Genomic DNA, 21418 nt, shown 5'->3' with positions numbered 1-21418 from the left:
ATTCTGTCAGCTCCTGTCCATCCTGGATACTTGGATACTGTGTCTGTGTAAAGCCAGAGACGTGGGATGGGTAGAGACCCCCGACACGCACACCCAGGAGACCTTGGAGTGCATGCCTTTAGGGCTCTGAGAACCAAAGAGCAGGGGACCAGCGCTCTGCGTTCGAAGCTGGGGTGCCGGGTTTAAGGATTATTCTCACTCACCTGATCAGACCTTCACCAAGTCTCCTGACCCCTCCAGGCCCACCTTCTCATTTGTGAATTGAGGACCCATAATGATGTTGGTGGAAAGGATGCTTCTTTCTTGAGGAAGCCACAAGGATGCCATCAATTAACATCTGGGGAACTGTTTCATCAGCACTGCACAGATGTAAAGCGTAGATGTGCCTACATATTCGAGACCATCTCACCACCGTGCCTGGCAGAATGTCACAGGCGGAGGATGCGCTCAAGAAGAATACATTTATAATGTCTTTTCCTGGTTACATTTTAAAAGTCATGGTTATTTTTCTAGAGCAGGATATCAACATTAAAAATTTTTTTGTATCACAGATCTCTTTGAACATCTGATAAAGCCATGGACATTTTCTTCCTCAAAAAGAAAGAAAGAAAAAAAAAAAAAAAAACAATCCCCCTCCCACAGCAAACTAAACCATGCTAAAGCGTATATCCCATAACATTTACTACAATATCAAGGGGCTCATAGTTTCCTCTGACGCCCATCTCAGCTTAAGAAAATGCCTGTGCTGGAGATTTTCAGGCTTCAGTTCTCTGAAGTTTGGGACAGAAATAGACTGTGTAGAAAAATGAATACAATAATGATATGTAGCATTTGGCTGGGAAAAATTCTAGAGGGAATCTCCCTGAGATTGTTGGTAGTGGTAAAGAATCTGCCTGCCAGTGCAGGAGACCCAAGAGACATGTTTCGATCCCTGGGTTGGGAAGATGTCCTGGAGTAGGAAATGACAACCCACTCTAGTATTTTTGCCTGGAAAATTCTATGGACAGAAGATCCTGTTGGGCTACAGTCCATGGGGTGGCAAAGAGTCAGACACATCTGAGCATACATACATAGTGAGTTTTATTTAAATGAAAATGTGTTCAAGCTAAAGAAAGGGATTTTCTCCATACATGCGGCCACCCTCAGCTCTCTGAGGCTTTTGTGCAGAAAGTTGTGGTAAGATATCTGAATCCTCCTGTCTCCACAATAGACTGCTATCCGGTAACAGCAGCAAGGTCTCCTTACCGCAGGGTGAGGCACCTCCAGGTCACTGGGATGCTACTCAGAGTCCAGCTTATCAGGGATCTGAAAGCCTCCTGCCAAAGGTCCTGGCTGTGTCCACCCAGGCGCATCTCAGGGGGACTGAATTTTACCTCCAGCAACATGCTATTTTTGGCTTAGTGCTGTCTTTGCAAAGTAGGATTTCAGGCGTTTTGGCGAGGGGGAATTCAGGACCAGGGCCAGCTCAACAGAAGTGGAAACTTAAAAACCCACAGCAAGATCCAGTCAAACCGAGTGAGAACACATCCAGAAATGCAAAAGGAAAAGGAGAGAAAATAGCTGAGCAGGGAAACGCAGCGTCACACGTTCCCCATCCAGCTGGGACCTTTGATGGAACAGCGAGGAAGGTATTTGTCCCCCGGGGTGCTTCAAGCCAGCCAGGGAGCTTGCTTTTAAGGCTCAGGGCGCGCTCTCTCACATCCTCAGATGGTTTATGGCATCTCGGTTATTGGATGTGAAAGTTCCCCCCATGAGAGATGCCTGGGTTGCCCGCCTGACCGAGCCCACACTCGCTGGGATTCCAGGACTCAGGGGCCCCCGGGAAGGCAGATGGGGGCAGTCCCGCAGGTTGGCTCCCGCGCCCCCAGCTAGATCAAGTGGCGCCGCTCAGGCAGCTGGAAGGCACCCACAGAGAGAAACCCAGCACCATGCTCAGAAAGCTCCACTCCATCCTTCACTCCGGCCCGCACAGGAAGGCAGAGGTGGCGGAGAGCCCTTACTACCACGGCCCCAGCCCCGCCGTCAGGCTGATCCGCAGCAGCTCCGTGTACGTGGTCGGGGACCACGGCGAGAAGTTCAGCGAGTCCTTAAAGAAATACCGGAGCGCCGGCAGCATGGACCCCAGCCTGTACTACCTGCAACAGGAGGGGGACCGCGCGTGGATGCTCTCGCGCACCCAGGACTGCCTGCAGTACTTACAGGAGCTGCTGGCCTTGCGCAAGAAGTACCTTAGCAGCCTCAACGACCTGAAGCCCAGCCGCGCCCCGGGCGTCTCCTCCACCTCCTCCAAATCCTCCAGGGGCGTAAAGAAGTCTGCTGCCAAAGAAATGAAGGTAAGTGCCACCGTGGACTTCCCTGGTGGCTCAGATGGTAAAGAAATTACCTGCAATGCAGGAGACCTCGGTTCGATCCCTGGGTCCGGATGATGTAATGGAGAAGGAAATGGCAACCCACTCCAGTATTCTTTGCCTGGAGAATCCCATGGACAGAGGTGCCTGGTGGGCTATAGTCCATGGGATCAGTTGGACATGACTGAACAACTAACACTTTTTCACTTTCTTTCAAGTGCCCCCAAGAAATGCTATGGACAAGAGCATTTGTCCAAGAGGCGAGTGGGAATCCTGCTTTGTCCAAGCACAGCTTAATAAACCTGCATGTTCTGGGCACCAGCTCCAAGACCTCAGAGAGTCTCCATGGCCATCTCCCCAGCCTGGGAAGGGTGGCTGGTCCCATGTAGAGTTTTTGAGTGGAGGCCCAGGGGGAGGGACAGTTTCTGGCATCCCCAGAGCAGCCCACGAGGAGGGCTTGGGCTCGGCCTTTAGGCCAACAGTTTGCCTGTCACTTACCGCCCACTTCCTGGGTGAGAGGAGGCTTTTATGACATTTGCGTGACAGCTCATCACTTCAACACATCACTTCTCAACAAGTTATTGTTGTTACTTTTATTAATACAATCACATGTGAGAGTCCCAGTGCAAAGTGAACACTGGGAGGATTTGCTCTGTCTGTGTGAGGTGCTCAGGTTCTCAGGGGACTCAGTCACAGCCTGAGAGAGAGGCTGTGACTCTAGGAGACTGAATGACAACTTTGCGGGGCACTGGGTCTTCTGCCCAGGCAGACCAAGCAGGAAATCAGTGAAGGGAAGGACCTGCATTTTATGGTTTCCCTGGTGGCTCAGACGGTAAAGAATCTGCCTGCAATGAAGAAGACCTGGGTTCGGTCCCTGGGTCAGGAAGATCCCCTGGAGAAGGGAATAGCTACCCATTCCAGTGTTCTTGCCTGGAGAACTCCATGGATAGAGGAGCCTGATGGACAGCAGTCCATGGGGTCGCAAGAGTCAGACGTGACTGAGTGACTAACACTTTCACTTGTACTTATCACAGTGTTTGTACACATTATGTTTTTTGGAGGTAATTCCAGTAATGCCAGAAGAGAAGTGGGGAGAAAGCCCTTCGGGATCACAGAAGGACAAGCTAAGGCCCGGTGACCAGATTTTGCTAAGACCCAAATCTCACTGTTACTCATTCCTTTGTTCCCTGAATTATTTTTTTTTTATGTCTGAAGTTTGAGGCTGTTTCAAATCCCCATCAATCATTCTCCTGAGCTCTAAGGTGTTCAGAGCAGGCCTTTCTGCCCTCTCACCCCCTACCCCATCCTGGCTGCCTCCCCAGAGTGTCCCGCAGGCCTGCAAGTCCCATTAACACTGACCAATTGGTCTGTTATCTGATCTCTAGGGCTTGGCCTCACCCAACTGGTTTCAACTGTCTGCACTTTATCCCATGTGGGAGCAGTGTAAATAACCATTTGAACTCTCAAAGTAGGTCAGTGTTGGGGCCCATGGAAGTATCCTGCTCTCAGGTATGGGTACTCATCCTGCAGCCAGCCAGTTGTAGATTTGGGGGCCTGACACCCCTCCTTCGGGGCCACCTCCTCCTTCAGGGCCACCTCCTCCTTTGTGATCACCTCCAATGACAGAGGGGGTCACCATGGCTTCTGGACTCCCCTCCAGCTTGACTATCCTGGGGTTCTCAGCTCCAGTTAGATTCCCTCCAGGCACTTTGTGCATGTGTGTGTGCTAAGTTGCTTCAGTCGTGTCTGATTCTTTGCAACCCCCTGGACTATAGTCTGCTAGACTCCTCTGTCCATGGGATTCTCCAGGCAAGAATAGTAGAGTGGGTTGCCATGCCCTCCTCCAGGGGATCTTTCTGACCCAGGGACAGAAGCCACGTCTTTTGGGTCTCTTGCATTGGCAGGTGGGTTCACTAGCACCACCTGAGAAGCCCTGTGGTCTCTGTAGCCTTGAAATATTGAGTTTGTTCTGTCAACTTGTGTGCTAGGGAGAAAGCTGGGGACAGAGTGTGAGCCCAGCTATAAAAGGATCTTCATAATGAATAGGTACCGTGCCTTCAAATCATTTCAGCAGAAATACTTCCTTACTTCCTAATCATTCTACAGAGGATCTGAGAGGATTCATACACCAGCAGCATGAGTTGGCAACAGACATTGGAAAGCTGGGAGAGAAAAAGCATCCACAGAAAATCAAGACGGCTCAAGAAAACATGCAAATCCTACAGCTGGGTTTGGCTTTGCACTTCCTGGGCGCTGCAATGTAAAAAGAGCAGGACTTATTTCAAAATTCTGACTATCTAAGAGGAAGAACCATACCTATTGTTTATGGGAATCCAGATTTTTCCCAGGTTTAAATTCTAAACTTTCTCATAGAGGATCTGATACCAGGAACCATGGGTGATGTCATTTGTAATGCCCTCACTGATGTTTTAGTAACAATTCATCAACAAATGTATCATTCCTTCTTTTCTTCCTTCACTTAACAACACATACTTATTGAGCACATACTATGTGTCAGGAACTCTCCAAGATGCTGCTAAACGAGCCAAAGATCACTCTCATGGGTGATCATTCTTGTGGGAAAGGCAGGCAGTGACCCAGGAGTCAGATTTCTGGAGGCGATTCTCAGAGCCCTTGCGGGTGGCCACCAAGTCGCACAAGGCACGTACCCTAGTGAGGAACCAGGGAAGGGACCTGGCTGTAACTCCTGCAGGTCCTTTCGAACCCAGTGGAGGATTCAGATGCCAGAGGCACAGGGGTTAGGGGGGGAACCACATGCCCTTCCAAAATCTCTGTCAAAGTCCCCTAAAGATGTGGTGCAGCCTCTGAGAGAAAAAAGCCCGTGAGAAGTTAAAGCTGTCCGGCTGTGTTTCTTGGTATTTCCCTCCTCATCCCAGCACTTTGGAAAGCGAATTGCTCTCCTTCAAGCCTGCTTTGGGGTCTGGTCTGGGACGAGACTGGCCTCAGCCCTGGCGTGTTTCTCCCCTCACCTCGTTCCCATGGTAATGTCTTCAAGCTGCCAGAGGTCTTTGGGTTACTTCCCTTCTCTCTTTTCACTCCTTCTCAACACATCGCTTTCTCTCAAGCTTGGCTGTCTTTTTTTGGAGGGGGTGGTAAAATAAGGATAACACAGTATTTACCATTTTCACCATGGCATTTCATAGCACCTTAAATGAGCGCTTTTCAGTATCCTCAGATTATGGGTAATGAAGTCTATCAGTCAATGAATTACGAAATTAAGTGCTTTTCTTTGATATAATATACATTTCTTTTAAAGAAAAATGTGCAACCCTGTGTACTATCAAATGGTTAACTGCCAGACAGAAATCAGAGCTCTTTACCCCAGAGCTTTCTGTAAGCTTTTCCAAATGATCATATAGACCCATGATAATTCAGCCCAAAGACAGTAAGCCCTAATTAACATCTTTTTAGAATGCTTTTCGAAAGTAAATTAGTAGAAACTAGAAAATGCATTCCTTTAAGAGGTTATGGAGGCTCTAAAAATACTTCATTTAGAAATTAGGAGAATGGTTTTATAAAATGTTTGACAACTATCTTTTATTTCTTAAAATATAACTCTCTTTAAAATTCTTTAAAAAATTAAAAAATTCCAAAAAAATTGAAAGTTACCATTTGAACCATTTTTAAGTGTGCAGTTAATTCCCTGGCATTAAGCATAATGCTGTGTAGCCCACTACTATCCATTCCCAGAAAATTTTCATCAGCCCAGACAGAAAGTCTGGGCCCATTAAGCAGTGACTCCACATTTTCCCTTTCCCCTCGACTTCTATAGTCTCCTTTCTGTCTCTATGAATTTGCCTCTGCTGCTGCTGCTAAGTCGCTTCAGTCGTGTCCGACTCTGCGACTCCATGGACGGCAGCCCACCAGGCTCCCCAGTCCCTGGGATTCTCTAGGCAAGAACACTGGAGTGAGTTGCCATTTCCTTCTCCAATGCATGAAAGTGAAAAGTGAAAGTGAAGTTGCTCAGTCGTGTCCGACTCTTAGTGACCCCATGGACTGCAGCCCACCAGGCCCCTCCATCCATGGGATTTTCCAGGCAAGAGTACTGGAGTGGGGTGCCACTGCCTTCAGGAACCTCATATAAATGGAATCGCACAGTGCTTGTCCGTCTGTGACTGGCTTCTTTCTCTTAGCATAGTGTTTTCAAGGTTCATACACGTTCTCAGAACCTCCTTCCTTTTTAACAGTCCATGAGCTTGGCCTTTTTCAAATATTTATTTTTATTTATTTATCTGGCCGCACCAGGTCTTCGTTGCAGCATGCGGGATCTTTAGCTGTGGTCTGTGGACTCTAAGTTGCAGTACATGGGATCTAGTTTCCCGACTAGGGAGAGAACCCGGGGCCCCTGCAATTGGGAGTGCCTAGTCTTAGCCCCTGAACCACCAGGGAGCTTGGGTTTTGATGGGAGGTGAGGAGGCAAAGTTTGAGATTACACTCGGATTTTGTCCGGAGTGCTCGTCAGCACTTGGGAAATTCCCTGAGGATTGCTCCCCACATTTTTATGGTCAGATGAACAGGTGAACAGCTGACATCCCTCTGTGAGAACTCAGCCACCCAAGGGGACCTGAGCCTCACCCACCCACAGCGTCTGGGCTACTGGGGAGGCAGTTTCGGGTTGGCTGCAATGCAATCAAGAAACTCTGCCCAGAAGGTTTGGGAGGAAGTATTTTCCAAAGCTAAGGTTCCTGGTCACCTACCCTAGTCCGAAGAAACGTCTTTATTTCTGTGTGTCTTCTAGCTCTGAGCAGCTTGGATTCCCGATATGTCTGCCTGGATAAATGAACCAGCTCTTCCCCCACCCCCACCCCCCAACTAAAGAAATTCAACTGCTACAAGAATAATTTAAACAGAGCCAGTGGAATTCTGAAGAATGCCTGCCAAATGTGATTGATTTTTATTTAAAGTTGTTTTGCTCTGATAATAGATAGCTTTCAGAATAAATTTTCTGTCATTGGCCGTTCAATCCTGGTGCATGAAATAAGACCATGTCAACAGCAAATAGATTTTTTTTTCTCCTTTATGGTAGAAAGCTCTAAATCCAATTCACCTAAGAAGATTCTAAATCACCTACCTATAAATGGCATATGGGATGGGGAAGCAGGTCCTGGATTCCCATATACCCCTGGGAATTATTTTTCAGTTCTGTTGGGGGGAATTTCTGCAAACCCGGTGATATGAAAGTGCAGGTTTTCTGTGGGCATCAGTTACTGGAGGTCAGATACTGGGCCTGTATCTGGTTGGCAGAGTTAAAGGGCAGTAAACATTCAGTATGAACTGCAAAGAATTTCTATTATGCTTGGCAGAGCTCCCCAGAAGATGACAGACAGTAAAATCATGACGGATAACAGAGTGTCCAATTCCTGCAGCCCCCTCAGTCAGATCACAAGATGGGTAATTACATGCCCAATCTATCTTCCAGACACCTGCTGCTTGCTCGGCTTAGCAACGACACTTCCTCCTCCCATTTCCCTCTCCACTACACCCCACTCACCCGGCTAACTTCTTGTCTTTTTAAGACAGCAGAGAAAGCACTGTCCCAGGCAGCCATTTCTCAGGTCCACAGTCTAACACGGTGGATTACTCCCTTCGCTGGGTCTGGCCCTTAACTCAGCACTTAGCTCCCAGCACCTAGCACTCAGCACGCAGCCCTGTAATTGTCGTTCATTTGCTGTGTCTGCTACCGGCCATGAGCTCCTTGAATGGAGCCACCATGTCTTATTTATCTTTTTATCTCCAGCTTCTAGTGAAGCTCCAGGCATACAGTAACTCAATAAACAAATAACCTGAGAAACCCCAGTTGTAATTTAAGAAGAAAACTGAAAGGTTTATGGGAGACTTGGTTTTCAGTGAGTGGAAAATTATCTTTTGTTTTTAATAAAGTAGAATATATTTGGGTGTATTCAGATGAAATGATAGCCTAATAATTAAAGCATCCCATGTGTAATGAATCCGAGTTTACTATCAAAAGGACACTTTTTCTTTTTGGTAAACATTTTTTCTAAGTTATATTTACTCATTAAATGAAATTTATAAAACACAGAAAAGTTGAAGAAAATTGAAATAACTTAGAATCATATCATCCAGAATAATCACTCTAAAATCTTTAAATATATTTTCTTTCAACCATTTATTTCTTGTATGGTTGTAGATATGTATAGTAGTGTTGCCAGATAAAATAGAGGATGTCTATTTAAATTTGGATTTCAGATAAATGATGGATTTAAAAAATATAATTATGTCCATACAATATTTGGTATATACTACTACCAAAAATTTATAGCTTATGTAAAATTGAAATTTAACTGCCATTAAGTTTTTTTAGTTCCTGAATTTGGCAACCTTTATGTATGTATATGTATAAATTTATTAAATTTGGCATATACCATATACTTTTTGGAGAAGGCAATGGCACCACACTCCAGTACTTTTGCCTGGAAAATCCCATGGATGGAGGAGCCTGGTAGGCTGCAGTCCATGGGGTCGCTAACAGTCGGACACGACTGAGCGACTTTGCTTTCACTTTTCACTTTCATGCATTGGAGAAGGAAATGGCAACCCCCTCCAGTGTTCTTGCCTAGAGAATCCCAGGGACAGGGGAGCCTGGTGGCTGCCGTCTATGGGGTCACACAGAATCGGACACGACTGAAGTGACTTAGCATAGCATAGCATATACTTTTAAATAACTTATATTTTGGGTTCTTTTCTATCATTAACTTGTTTTTGAAAACTGAAGTTTTAATGGCAAAAATTTAACTCACAACCCTTTAAACAATTGTTCAACATTGTGAATGAATTCATCTTACTCTGTCTATAAAGGCATCTTTTGGACAGTTATTCCTTAGTGTGATTAACAGGTCAAAGGTTAAAAGTCATTCATTTTTTAAAAAATTTTATTTTATTTTTAAACTTTACATAATTGTATTAGTTTTGCCAAATATCAAAATGAATCTAAAAAAAAAAAAATGAATCTGCCACAGGTATACATGTGTTCCCCATCCTGAACCCTCCTCCCTCCACCCTCCCCATTCCATCCCTCTGGGTCGTCCCAGTGCACCAGCCCCAAGCATCCAGTATCGTGCATCGAACCTGGACTGGCAACTCGTTTCATACATGATATTTTACATGTTTCAATGCCATTCTCCCAAATCTTTAAAAGTCATTCATTTTTAAAGGTTCTTCTACATATTGTTTTCCAGAAATATTTTACAATTTATGCCTTCATCAACAGTGAATTAGAAGGCTCTTCTTATTGTATTTTATCAACACCAAGTAGTGTCATTAATTTTTAAAGTCTATTGATTTAATAGATAAACTGAATTATCTTATGTACTTGTTTTGAATTATTGCTTGAGCAAAGAATGACCCTCTTGTTTTATCAAACCAATGTGTACTCTTGATTAATGGATTGCCCATTCATGTCTTTATACATTTTGGCTCTAGCAAACTTTTTTTAAAATTTATATGGATTCACGTCAAGAATGTGAGCACATTGTTCGCCACAGGGTTAAAAATATTTTCTTAATTTTATATATAGTTTAATTTTACTTGACAGTACAATTTTATTTATCATTAAAAACATTACCAGTTTTTATGTAGTTAAACGTGTCAGCTTTTGTCTTTGATACTTCTTTGTTTCATGCTTAGAAATCCCTTGTATGTCTCAAGGTCAGTTATGTATGTGCCATTTTCCTCTTTTTTTTTAGTAGTTCCATAAAAACCCCAGACCTCTTATCTATCAGCAATTTATTTTTACACACATAGTGGGAAGTGAGAATCCTATTTGAAAGTTTTCCCAGATAGCAAAGATTCAACACCATTTATTGACAAATCTATCCCTTCTCTCACTGGATTGTAATATTTCACTTATCATGTGTGAAGAGTTTTATACTATGCTTCAAGGCTATTAATTCAGTTCTATTAGTTAGGCTTCGAAGAGTTTCATAAGTGTGAGCAAAAAACATTCACTTACTGTTTTGCTAAAGTGAAAGGGTCATTTAGGTGACCTTTAAGGGAAGGAGTGGAGAAGGTACCAGGTACTAGCAAAGGAAATAATGGCTTTAAGATGATAATGCTGGAGAAAAAAGACAGCTTGTCAGACTGTGAGTCTGCAACCTCTAATACCAAACACAGAAGAGGTACAGCTATGTTTCCAAAGTGATTATACTGCTTAGCTATAAGAGGTAATTCCCAGGTCTAGTTACCCTATAGTTTGTGCCAAACCCTGCCCTTCCTTTTTATCTTTTTGGTCTGATTTTTCTCAGCTGTATTGTCTACATCACTATTGGTTGTTGTTTAGCTCGGACAAGTCTACCAATAGCTCATCTATTGAAAATGTGGATGTGGACATGTGTACGTATGTATTTAAATTTCAATGATTATACCTTTCCCCAAGTTGTTTGTCAGATCTACAGTTCTTATTTATTTGTTTTTACTGAAGCATAGTTGACATACACTGTTGTGCCCATCTCTGCTGTACAGCAAAGTGACTCAGTTGTACACCTGTACACATTCTTTTTAATATTCTTTTCCATTACGATTTATCACAGGATACTGAATATAGTTCCCTGAGCTATACCATAGGCTTGTTGTTTATCCATCCTGTATCTAATAGCTTCCATCTGCTAATCCCAAACTCCCAGTCCTTCCCACCTCCCTCCACCTTGGCAACCACGAGTCTGCTCTTTATGTCTGTGAGTCTGTTTGTGGTTTGCACATAGGTTCATTTGTGCCATATACAGTTCTTGTTTCTTAAGCTCCCATTCGTTTTATCACAAAACCCTCTTCAATGATGGGTACACATTTCCCTAGGTGTTGTGATATAAAAAGGATAAGAATAACGTTGGATTTGATCGTAAATAACAAGGATGGCATTCCAAGGATGGCAGAAGCAAAGAGGATATATTTGAGCTTTTAAGGGTTATCCTGAAGGGCTTCTTTTGAGAACATTACATTGCTTATGGATAAATTTAAAGTGGTTTGCATTTCATTTCACCCTGCTGAATGAGCCAAGGGAAAATGGTCTCCCCAAGCCAGCCAGACCAGTTCCACACTTGATCCTGTAAATTTCATCGCAATGCATTGACAATTTGATTTCCAGATGTTTTTAGCTCAAGGTTGTATTATCAATACTCCATGAAAATAAGGGGTACAGAGTTTTCAAAATTTATCAGGTTAAATCCAAAGGTATAGGTTACCATCATAAAAACTGTTGGAGAATATAAACATTAGATGATAGCATGTATACAGCATACATTTATTAGTTCAACAAATTACTCTGTGTCAGGCACTGAAATAAGTGCCTGACATTCATAGATGGAAAGACAGCCCATCTGCCCTGATGCAGCCCATAATCTGAAGCGCCATCACCTCAGCATCTGGCCTGAACCACACTGATGTGTTCAAAGAGAAGTGGGTAGAATAACAACGTTGGAAGCGGGGTGTACCCTACAGCCTGTGTCATGTAGGTAGTGGTTGGCAATGAGAGAGAGAGTCAGTTGCACAGTTGTGTCTGACTCTCTGAGATTCCATGGACTGTAGCCTGCCCGGCTCCTCTGTCCATGGGATTCTCCAGGCAAGAGTACTGGAGTGGGTTGCCATTTCCTTCTCCAGGGGATCTTCCCGACTGAGGGTTCAAACCCAGAGCTCCTGCATTGCAGGCAGATTCTTTACCAACTGAGCCACTAGGGAAGGAACTGAGTATCTATCCAAAGCCAGTCTATCTGTGAGTGTCATTTGCCAAAGCTATTTCATAGACAAGGTTGAGAATCATGAGTCTGTCGTATGACATCCCTTATATGCGGTATCTAAAAGGAAATGATGCAAATGAACTTACTTACAAAACAGACGCACAGACTTGGAGAACAAACTTGTGGTTGCTGGGGGGAAGGATGGGGGAAGTGATAGGGAGTTTAGGAGGGTCAGGTTCACACTATATATATTTATATGCTATATTTAACATGGATAACCAACAAGGACCTATACCTATTGTATAGCCCATGGAACTCTGCTCAATGTTATGTGGCAGCCTGGATGGGAGGGGGTTTGGGGGAGAATGGATACATGTGTGTGTACGACTGAGTCCCTTCGCTGTTCACCTGAAATGATCATAGCGTTATTAATCAGCCATACCCCAAAACAAAATGAAAGGTTCAAAAACAACAAGAATCATGGGCCTGGTATGCGGCTATGAGGGTTTCATACAACGTTGCTGTCCACACAAACATAGAAAAGCACTGCCCGTGTCTCTGATGCAGGGTGAAAGCGTCAGAGAGGAGGTGCCACGTGAGGTGGCCCCCGGGGAGGTGAGGGGGGTGGGCCCCAAGCACGAGAAGGGAGGAGGCGGCGTGATGTTTCATGGTGGTCCTCTTGGCTTTGGGTGGGCTTAGAACCTATCCAACCTACCCTAACCTCTGACAAATTGTTGCTGCTTACACCTGCATGTTGGTTTTGGAGCATCCAAACCTCTTGGAGACAAATACTGACAGATCCCAGAAGAAAGTAAACAGATCGGAGAAGCTGAAGGACCCAAAGGGCAGGTGAGACCAGGCAGGATGGGAGCGGATGTGAAATGCAGAAAAATACACTGCCTTGGGGGACTCAAACATTACAGTGAGGAATACAGTGGAGTTTGGTTTGGAAAAGTGCAAGGGTTTCATCTGGGGAAAGTAATCTGAGACCCAGGCTTGTTGTGAAGGAGTCGGACAGGGAGGCTTGGAAAATGATGACCTTAAGGCCACTGAAGGTTAAATGTGAAAGGCAAACTTGAGTGGAGTTGGCAACATAATACAGATGCTCTCAGAGAAAGCTCGTTGCCCCGGGGCTGCGCGGGCTGAAAGAACACGAGCCCTGTGACGCTCAGGCTTGAGCAGGTGCCCCAGAAAGCAGGTGTGTAGCAGTCTTTCCAAAGAAGTAGCCGAAAAATTCTGGGCCAGGAAAAGTCAAAATGGGAAAGAAGGAAGGAAGGAAGGAAGGCAATCCACTTTTATTTAAGAGTATTGAGTTCAGAGAGGGAGAACTGGCTCTCACCCAACGGTGCGGGTGACTGAAGTCCCATTTTGTCCAACCATCGCTTTGTAAAGTAGACTTTCTGTGATCTTAGCCTGAGCCCTAAGCCCTGAGCTTCCGTTGATGGAGCTCCTGTGCTAGTGGTCTCACTTGGAGACCAAGAGAATGTCTTAATAGAGGCGAGAAAGGCCCAGGGGAGCTGCAGGAAAGGCGGGGAAAGTCAGAGTCAGCCTGAGTTTGAAAAAGGGCTTGAATAGGCCCAGGGAGCCTGGACTTGCAGATTAGCCTTGGTGTCACCAAACCAGGCTCGTCTACCTAATTCACATGAAACCCAAATGCTGAGATGCCAGGGTTTGCAGCCAAGAGAAGGTTTATCCACAAGGCAGCCGAGTGAGGAGATGGGGGACAAATTCAGATCTGCCTCCAGGAAAGCAAGGGGCTCTCAGGTATTTATGGGATAAAGAAGCAGGGTGGCCTGGGGCTTTGGGAGCTTGGGGAAAAGTGACTGGAAATAAGGAAAAAAGGGAGCAATTGTCATTCTGTGCAGGTACAGCTAGGGTACAAGCCTCTGCCTGCTCAAAAATGCAGGCGCTTAGCATCATCTGAGGGAGAAAGAGCTGTCTCAGCCACGTCCTGATGGTCAGATAGGAGCTGGTCACATAAGGCGTTCAAGGCAGAGGGACTAGCAAGAGAAAACACAGGGAGCTGCCTCCAGAGATGAGCCTTCCGGTCATCCGACTGTGGGAGGGTGGCCTGGCTGGCTGAGTCCATACAGACTGTCAGCCAGCCCCTTAGTTTTCCATCCCAGTCCGTGGTGTCCCTGATGCTGCCAAGTCTGGAACATTTCTGGTTTTAAGGGTCAAACTGTCCCCCTTCTGAAGTGCTTCCAATTCCGCCCCGCCCCACACCCGCCTCCCGTGGCTCTCTGGAAGGCAAGTTCCTCTGCTCTGTTCCAGCAGTTCCTCTTCAGCTGCTTTCCATTTGCCAGGAACTCTTGGCTATCTCTCTCACTGACCACCTCTCTCTTGTTCTCTTTGTCTTTGAGTTTTAACCGCCCCACCCCTTTCATTTTCATTTGCTCTTTGAACGGGGCAGGATAACTACATATGAACAGTTTTCCACTTTTAACAGAAAAGGTTCAGTATATTTTGAGATACTTCAAAAATTTTCTCCAAGAATGCTTCTCACAAATATAAAAGAAAAAAAAATCCACTATTTAAAGATGCTTCTTGGGAATTCACTGGTGGTCCAGTGGTTGGGACTCTGTGATTCCACTGCAGGGGACATGGGTTAGATACTTGGCCAGGGAACTAAGATCCTGCAAGCTGTGGCATGGCCAAAAAAAAAAAAGAAGTTCCCTAGTGGTATAAAATGCATTTTTGTTGTTGTTCAGTCACTCAGTCATGTCTGACTCTTTGTGACCCCATGGACTGTAGCACACCAGGGTCCCCTGTCCTCCACTATCTTCCAGAGTTTGCTCAAAAAATGTATATATTTCACCAAAATCTTATGCGTGTAAAGATGTCATCCTTTAGTTTCCTAACATGCAAATCTGTGATTAAATCACTTTCATTTGTAATACCATCCCTCTTTCAAAAGGGTTTCCCTGATAGCTCAGTTGGTAAAGAATCTGCCTGCAATGCGGGAGACCCCGGTTCGATTCCTGGGTCAGGAAGATCCCCTGGAGAAGGGATAGGCTACCCACTCCAGTATTCTTGGGCTTCCTTTGTGGCTCAGCTAGTAAAGAATCCGCCTGAAATGCAAGAGACCTGGGTTTGATCCCTGGGTTTGATCCCTGGGTTGGGAAGATTCCCTGGAGAAGGGAGGGCTACCCGCTCCAGTATTCTGGCCTGGAGAATTCCATGGAGAAGTCCATGGGGTCACAAAGAGTCAGACACGACTGATCGACTTTCACTACTTTCACAATGCACACAAAAAATAAAAGAACACTATATTTGGTCCAAAGAGCCCAGGTTAACACCTATTGTCTCTCTTTTTCCTCCCTGAGTTCTCTCACTTCCTACATTCTTTGGGGAGTTTTTTTATTAGTTCACATGTTGATTCTGTGTCTTTTGTCCTGAGTTCTCCCCCGAAGTCCACCACAGTGCTTGGACTTCCATGATGCCAGTCACTGGTGACTGACTGGGGGCTGTTGTGAAGATGATGATGGTGATGAAGAGGAGGGGGAGGAGGAAGGGGAGGAGGAGGAGGCTATCCTGAAGGAGAATGGATCAGGACAGAACTCGGAACCTGGTCTGACTTGGAGTAGATTTCTTAAACACTTTATATTGTATTAATATCATTGCTTTCACTTTTCAAACAATCATACCAATTTAAGTGTATTCCACGATTGAACCTGAATTTGGCCACTTTTCCTACTGACACCTCTTCTGGAGTGTTTTATTTTCAACATATCTCATCCCCTGTTTTCTGCTGTGAGCATCTCATCACCTGCCCGGGGGAACTGGACGATCTCCTGATTGGGCTTATTTGCAGGGGATAGACCAAAGAAAGACAAATTATTTTGCCTAATGGCGGATAACAGTCCCTGACCAAGACAGAGGCAGATCGACTCACCCTTTCATACCACGCCCCCCCCACCTCCCCTTGAGATAACGGAAAATCCACTGACTATAGCAACTGTGGATCTGGAGTATCTACCTTCCTTTCAGGGACACTTCTTCAAATTCACGTGCAAACCCACAACATCTCTTAAACGTTCAATTTTAGCAACATTTGGTCCTTTTCAGCATCCCTTACGGAGGGTGCTCCGAGCTGGGCTGGCTCACGCAGCTCTGCCCCTTCCCTCTGCCCTTCACCTCTAGCAGAAACCCACCCCCAAGAAGTACTCCCAGTTCAGTGCGGACGTGGCGGAGGCCATCGCCTTCTTTGACTCCATCATCGCAGAGCTGGATATGGAGAAGCGGCCGCGGGCTGCGGAGGTGAACCTGCAGAATGAAGATGTGGACTTCGATGGTGAGTGCCATCCCCGGGGGCGGGAGGTAGGGGTGGCCTGAGGTCTGTGGACTGGATTTCCCCTGATAAAGGGGCAACTCTCATCTGCAATCCAGATCCTGGCCCTGAGCTCGCTCTATGCCTTGGGGTCCTGGCTTTGGCCTCCCCCACACTGGGGTACCCCCTTTAACCCTCGGAGCCCTGTTTGGACAAAAGCTCCTCTGTGGAGCTTTCCTGGTAGCGAGCTGGTAAAGAATCTGCCTGCAGTGCAGGAGACCCTGGTCCAATCCCTGGGTTGGGAAGGTCCCCTGGAGAAGGGATAGGCTACCCACTCCAGTATTCTTGGGCTTCCCTGGTGGCTCAGCTGATAAAGAATCAGCCAGCAATGCAGGAGACCTGGGTTCCATCACTTGGTGGAGAAGATCCCCTGGAGAAGGGAATGGCTACCCACTCCAGTATTCTGGTCTGGAGAACTCTTTCATGGATAGAGGAGTCTGGTGGGCTATGGTCCTTGGGGTTGCAAAGAGTTGGACATGATTGAGCGTGCATGCACGCAGGTATAGTCCATGGGGTCACAAAGAGTCGAACACCACTGAGTCTTTCTCTGTGGTCCATTTTTCATAGCTGAGGTGGGGTGGAGTTTTTAAGGCTCTATGAGGGAAAGCAATAGAGCAACAGTTCAAGCAAGGGATGAGGTGGGGAGATGTTAAATGGGTACAGAATATCAGTTTTGCAAGATCAAAAAGTTGTGGAGACCTGTCACACAATGATGTGAATATACTCAACGTGACTGAATGTACACTACAAGATGCCTCAGAGGGTACACATTATGTTATGTATCTGTTACCAGAATTGAAAAAAGAAGAAAAGAGAATGAAAGTGAAAGTGAAAGTCGCTCAGTTGTGTCCGACTTTGCAACCCCATGGCATATACAGTCCATGGAATTCTCCAGGCCAGAATCCTGGAGTGGGTAGCCTCTCCCTTCTCCAGGGGATCTTCCCAACCCAGGGATTGAACCCAGGTCTCCCGCATCGCAGGCCTATTCTTTACCAGCTGAGCCACAAGGGAAAAGGGAATAGACAAATTATATTTAACCTATATACTATCTTTAACTTGTATATTTGATTATGTAGGTTGGCCCTGGACAGCACTGTTTGCTAGACCTGACTCTGATCTGTCACCATTTGTCACCCCTCTGCACCCTAACCCTCCCCACCCCCCGACCCAGTGCTCCCTCTGTGGCCCCCACCGGCCACCACTCTGCAAGGGTGTGGCAGGCGGGAGAGGGCCAGGGTGCTTGCTCAAGCCCAGCTTGGACTGTTGGAGAGGGTGGGGTGAGGTTGAAGGTGATGCTCGTCTCCTGGCCAAGGTGTATCACTGGCTGCCTCCTGATGGAGAGCAGACAACTCCACCACATTCATGGGGTCGAGCCCACATCCAGGATTCAACTGTCAGTTTCTTTAGTCTTTGATTGGCCCTCGGGGCTTCACTGGTGGCTCAGTGGTAAAGAATCTGCCGACAATGCAGGAGACTTGCCGGAGATGCAGCTTCAATCCCTGGGTCAAGAAGATATCCTAGAGAAGAGGGCATGGAAACCCCCTCTGGTATTCTTGCCTGGGAAATCCCATGGACAGAGGAGCCTGGTGGGCTGCCGTCCAAGGGGTCGCAAAGAATTGGATGTGACTGAAGCGATTGAGCATGCACATCCATTGAGGACATAGGTGATATCTTCAGAGTTAAAATTTTTTAATGGAAATGACTTTATGTGTTTTTCTCTGATAACAAGAATAACATATGTTCATTGTGAGTCAAGTGAGTCAAACAACATACTAAAGTATAAGGAAGAAAGTAAAGCATTTGGCCTGTAATCCTACCACCCAGAGATAATAATCACTGTTAACGTTTTGGTGTATGTTCTTTCAGAAAGGTTTAAACATAGACTCACTTTATTATTCTTTTTAAACAAAAATAAGATCTCTTGCCTATTTTTTCATCCACTCTTTTCACTTAATTTACAATACATCGAGGGCATCTTTCCAAGTCCAAAAACATAGGTCTGTGTGCTTATCTTTAATGGACACATGCTTGAGCATTTTCTCCCTGCCCCGTAATTGCAGAGTTGAATCATTCTCTTTGCTCGGCTCTCTGGGCCTTCTTGGTGGCTCAGTTGGTATAGAATCCGCCTGCAATGCAGGAGACCCAGGCTTGATCCCTGGGTTGGGAAGATCCCCTGGAGAAGGAAATGGCAATCCATTCCAGTATTCTTGCCTGAAGAATTCCACAGACAGAGGAGACTGGTGGGGTTCAGTCCATGGGGTTGCAGAGGACTGGACATGACTGAGCGACTAAGCATGAGCACCCTGGCACAAGCTGGGCCTTCCTAAGCCTTCACTATTTTACGTGTGTATTTATTGTGAGTTCTCAGCTCGAGTTGCCCGCTCTGTGACCTTCCGCTCCCCTCTCCTCCCCATGGTGAGTCCTCCTTTCCCGGGGCCCGGCTTCTCTCTTCCAGTGGCCACCAGCTCCCGAGAGCATAGTCTGCACTCTAACTGGATCCTCAGGGCGCCCCGACGGCGCTCCGAGGATGTCGCGGGGCACACGACAGCCGGCCAGTTCCGGAGGAGCACAGAGCGCCGGACCATCGGCACGCAGAGGAGACTCGAGAGGCACCCCATTTACTTGCCCAAGGCTGTGGAAGGGGCCTTCAGCACTTTGAAATTTAAGCCCAAAGCCTGCAAAAAAGAGTAAGTGCTTGGGCCACGGACTGTAACCAAGATGTTCTCATGTCCACCAGACTCTTGCGGGGTGCTTCTTAGGTGCCCTGAACCCCATTCTGCATGGAAAAATTATTCCTATTTGGGGGGAGGGAGGTCTTAGTTAAAAATTTTTGTAATAGCTTACACTTCTATTCTAGCTTCCTTTACCTCTGTCCCCAACCTTAACTGTCCCTTCAGCTCTGGGTCTGTCTCCCTTTCTGGCCACTTAGCCCTCATGCTTTGTCCATCCTGTTTCACTCTTTCCCCCAGATGTCACTGATACTCTGTGTGCTACAGATTTTTAATGACAGTTTGGGGTTGACGCAGGCATAGCACCACGAGGGAACCAACTCTGAACCATTTAGATGGTCCTGCCGTAGAAAGGCATCACCAGGCTGGGATGAAGGGCTTCTTCCTGGCCGGGTCTGTGCTGGCCGTCTCGTCATCATCTCTTGGCCTCTTTCCCTGCAGATCCTCCTCTCCCAAGACGAGTTTCCATCTCTAACTCCCAAATCCCTGGGACTCACTCCTTCAGAGAAATACACGCACACTTGCTCTGGCCACCCCAGGCCACTCTGCAGGGAGCTCACCTCTCACAATAGAAGCGCCTGTCTCGGCTTACCCTCCCCTCCCCACCCGTCTTCTTTTGTTTCTCTGCAAGAGCCCTCCAACTCTGATGGGTTCAGGGGTTTTCTACATCGCCTTTTCCTTCCTCCATAATAAAGGACCATGTACTGGACATATTAAACCAGGACTCAGCCCTCATCCCCCATCCTTCCCCTCCAAGGTCAGGTCCCCCCACAACCCTACGATGACACAGCTCTGTCCTCCACGACTCCCAGCACAAGGGGAGCATCCGACAGGCTCCATCAGGAGGGTAAATCAGAGTATCCTTTCCCTGTGCGACCAGCCAAGCCAAACTGAAGCCCTCTGCCTCATTCCTCCCTTCCAGCCTCGGGAGCTCCAGACAGATCCTCTTCAACTTCTCGGGAGAAGATACGGACTGGGACTCGGAGCTCTTTGCGCCGGAGCCCCCGGTGTCCCTGGGGGAGGACCACTATGAGACGGAGAACCCCCGAGGGCAGTGGCTGCTTCGGGAGCAACTCTGGGAGCGGACAGTGCCCTGACGGCCTCAGCTTGGCAGCCTGGCCAGGCTGGGTCCCCCAGAAGGAGTCTGCTTTCAGCAAAGCAGCAGGTGTGTGATAGAGTTAAAGATGGGTCAAATCAGGTCCTTGAACATGTGGCCTGCCAGTGCCCAGTCAGTGCCAAAGACACCTGCGCGGCCTCCAGGAGGGCCCGCCGTAGGGCACTGGCGGGGGTCTGCTTTCTCTGCATGGGCAGGTGGGCTGGTCGTTACCACCCTATTGGTCTTTAAGAGCAGAGGGAACGGAAGGTCCAGGCTCACTCCTGGGCCTCCCCTGGTACAGGGGAACATCCTGCTTGGTACTGGAAACCAAGAAATGCACCCATCCACTCATATCTGAGCCAAAATTTTCAAAGAGAGGCAACTCCTCTGTCCACCGGGTTCAGAAACCCTCTGGTCACCTACTGAAATTGCTTCTTCTCTGCAGAATGCTGTTTGGGAAGCAGCTGGTTTCTCCCCCGCCCCCTCCCCCCCCCACCTTCTTTTCACAGTGTTCTGGAAATTTCTGCTGGATTAGGCTGAAGATGAGGCCAGTGTCCTAGCAGCAGGAGGGGGGGACACTGTGTGAGGGCCCTGCCTGGGGACCACGCTGTCTCCCCCAGCCCCAAAGCTCAGCTCTGCTCCTCACAGACAGTTGCCTGGGCCTGAAGGAAGATGAAATGATACTTTGTTTCTAATTCTCTTTTTCTCACAGACAGTTGCCTGGGTCTGAAGGAAGATGAAATGATACTTCGTTTCTAATTCTCGGGCCCCAAATCCTAATAGATACTCACCCAGCCTGTGGATGAAAGCTAGGGCCCTCCCTTCCCCCAGTTACAAGGGCAATCAGAACCTTCTGGAGTAGAAAGGATTTTGATTTCCGTAACTGTCCAAATTACAGAGACTCCCCTGGCGGTCCAGTGGTTCAGACTCCATGCTTCCACTGCAGGGGGCTGGGGTCCATCCCTGCTTGGGGAACTAGGATCCCATGTGCCGCGTGGTGTGGCCAGTAAGTAAAAATAAAGAAAAAGAAAAACACTTCTCTTAAGAAATACAGTTTTAAAAAGGAATTACACATGTAGCATATTCTTTGCATTTCTCCTGTACTTTTTTGCACGTTTTGCATATGGTTTGACCCCTTCAAGTTTGAGAACCGCTGGTTTGGAGACTACACTGAGCTTTGTCCAGCCTCACCTATTCCTTCTGGCATT

The 21418-nt window shown here is 46.8% G+C and overlaps 1 protein-coding gene across 1 annotated transcript; it reads left to right on the top strand.

Moving 5' to 3' along the window:
* The first annotated feature begins 1928 nt into the window (after positions 1–1928).
* Positions 1929–20211, top strand: C12H13orf42 (chromosome 12 C13orf42 homolog). The gene is made up of 4 exons (XM_055541819.1): positions 1929–2333; positions 16202–16349; positions 18841–19072; positions 20037–20211. The coding sequence occupies exons 1-4, from the start codon at positions 1929–1931 to the stop codon at positions 20209–20211; spliced, it is 960 nt and encodes a 319-aa protein (XP_055397794.1).
* The last annotated feature ends 1207 nt before the right edge of the window (positions 20212–21418 follow it).

The sequence above is a fragment of the Bubalus kerabau genome, chromosome 12, assembly GCF_029407905.1.
Source record: "Bubalus kerabau isolate K-KA32 ecotype Philippines breed swamp buffalo chromosome 12, PCC_UOA_SB_1v2, whole genome shotgun sequence".
Classification (NCBI taxonomy): Eukaryota; Metazoa; Chordata; class Mammalia; order Artiodactyla; family Bovidae; genus Bubalus; species Bubalus kerabau.
This window is presented reverse-complemented; position numbering and strand designations above follow the sequence as displayed.

What these genes read in the sequence shown, in the direction of transcription:
- C12H13orf42 (XM_055541819.1), top strand. Translation starts at nt 1,929, where the DNA reads ATGCTCAGAAAGCTCCACTCCATCCTTCACTCCGGCCCGCACAGGAAG. An exon ending in CTGCTGCCAAAGAAATGAAG is followed by an intron (nt 2,334 to 16,201) that starts GTAAGTGCCACC and finishes CACCTCTAGCAG; the next exon opens with AAACCCACCCCCAAGAAGTA. An exon ending in CCCAAAGCCTGCAAAAAAGA is followed by an intron (nt 19,073 to 20,036) that starts GTAAGTGCTTGG and finishes CCTCCCTTCCAG; the next exon opens with CCTCGGGAGCTCCAGACAGA.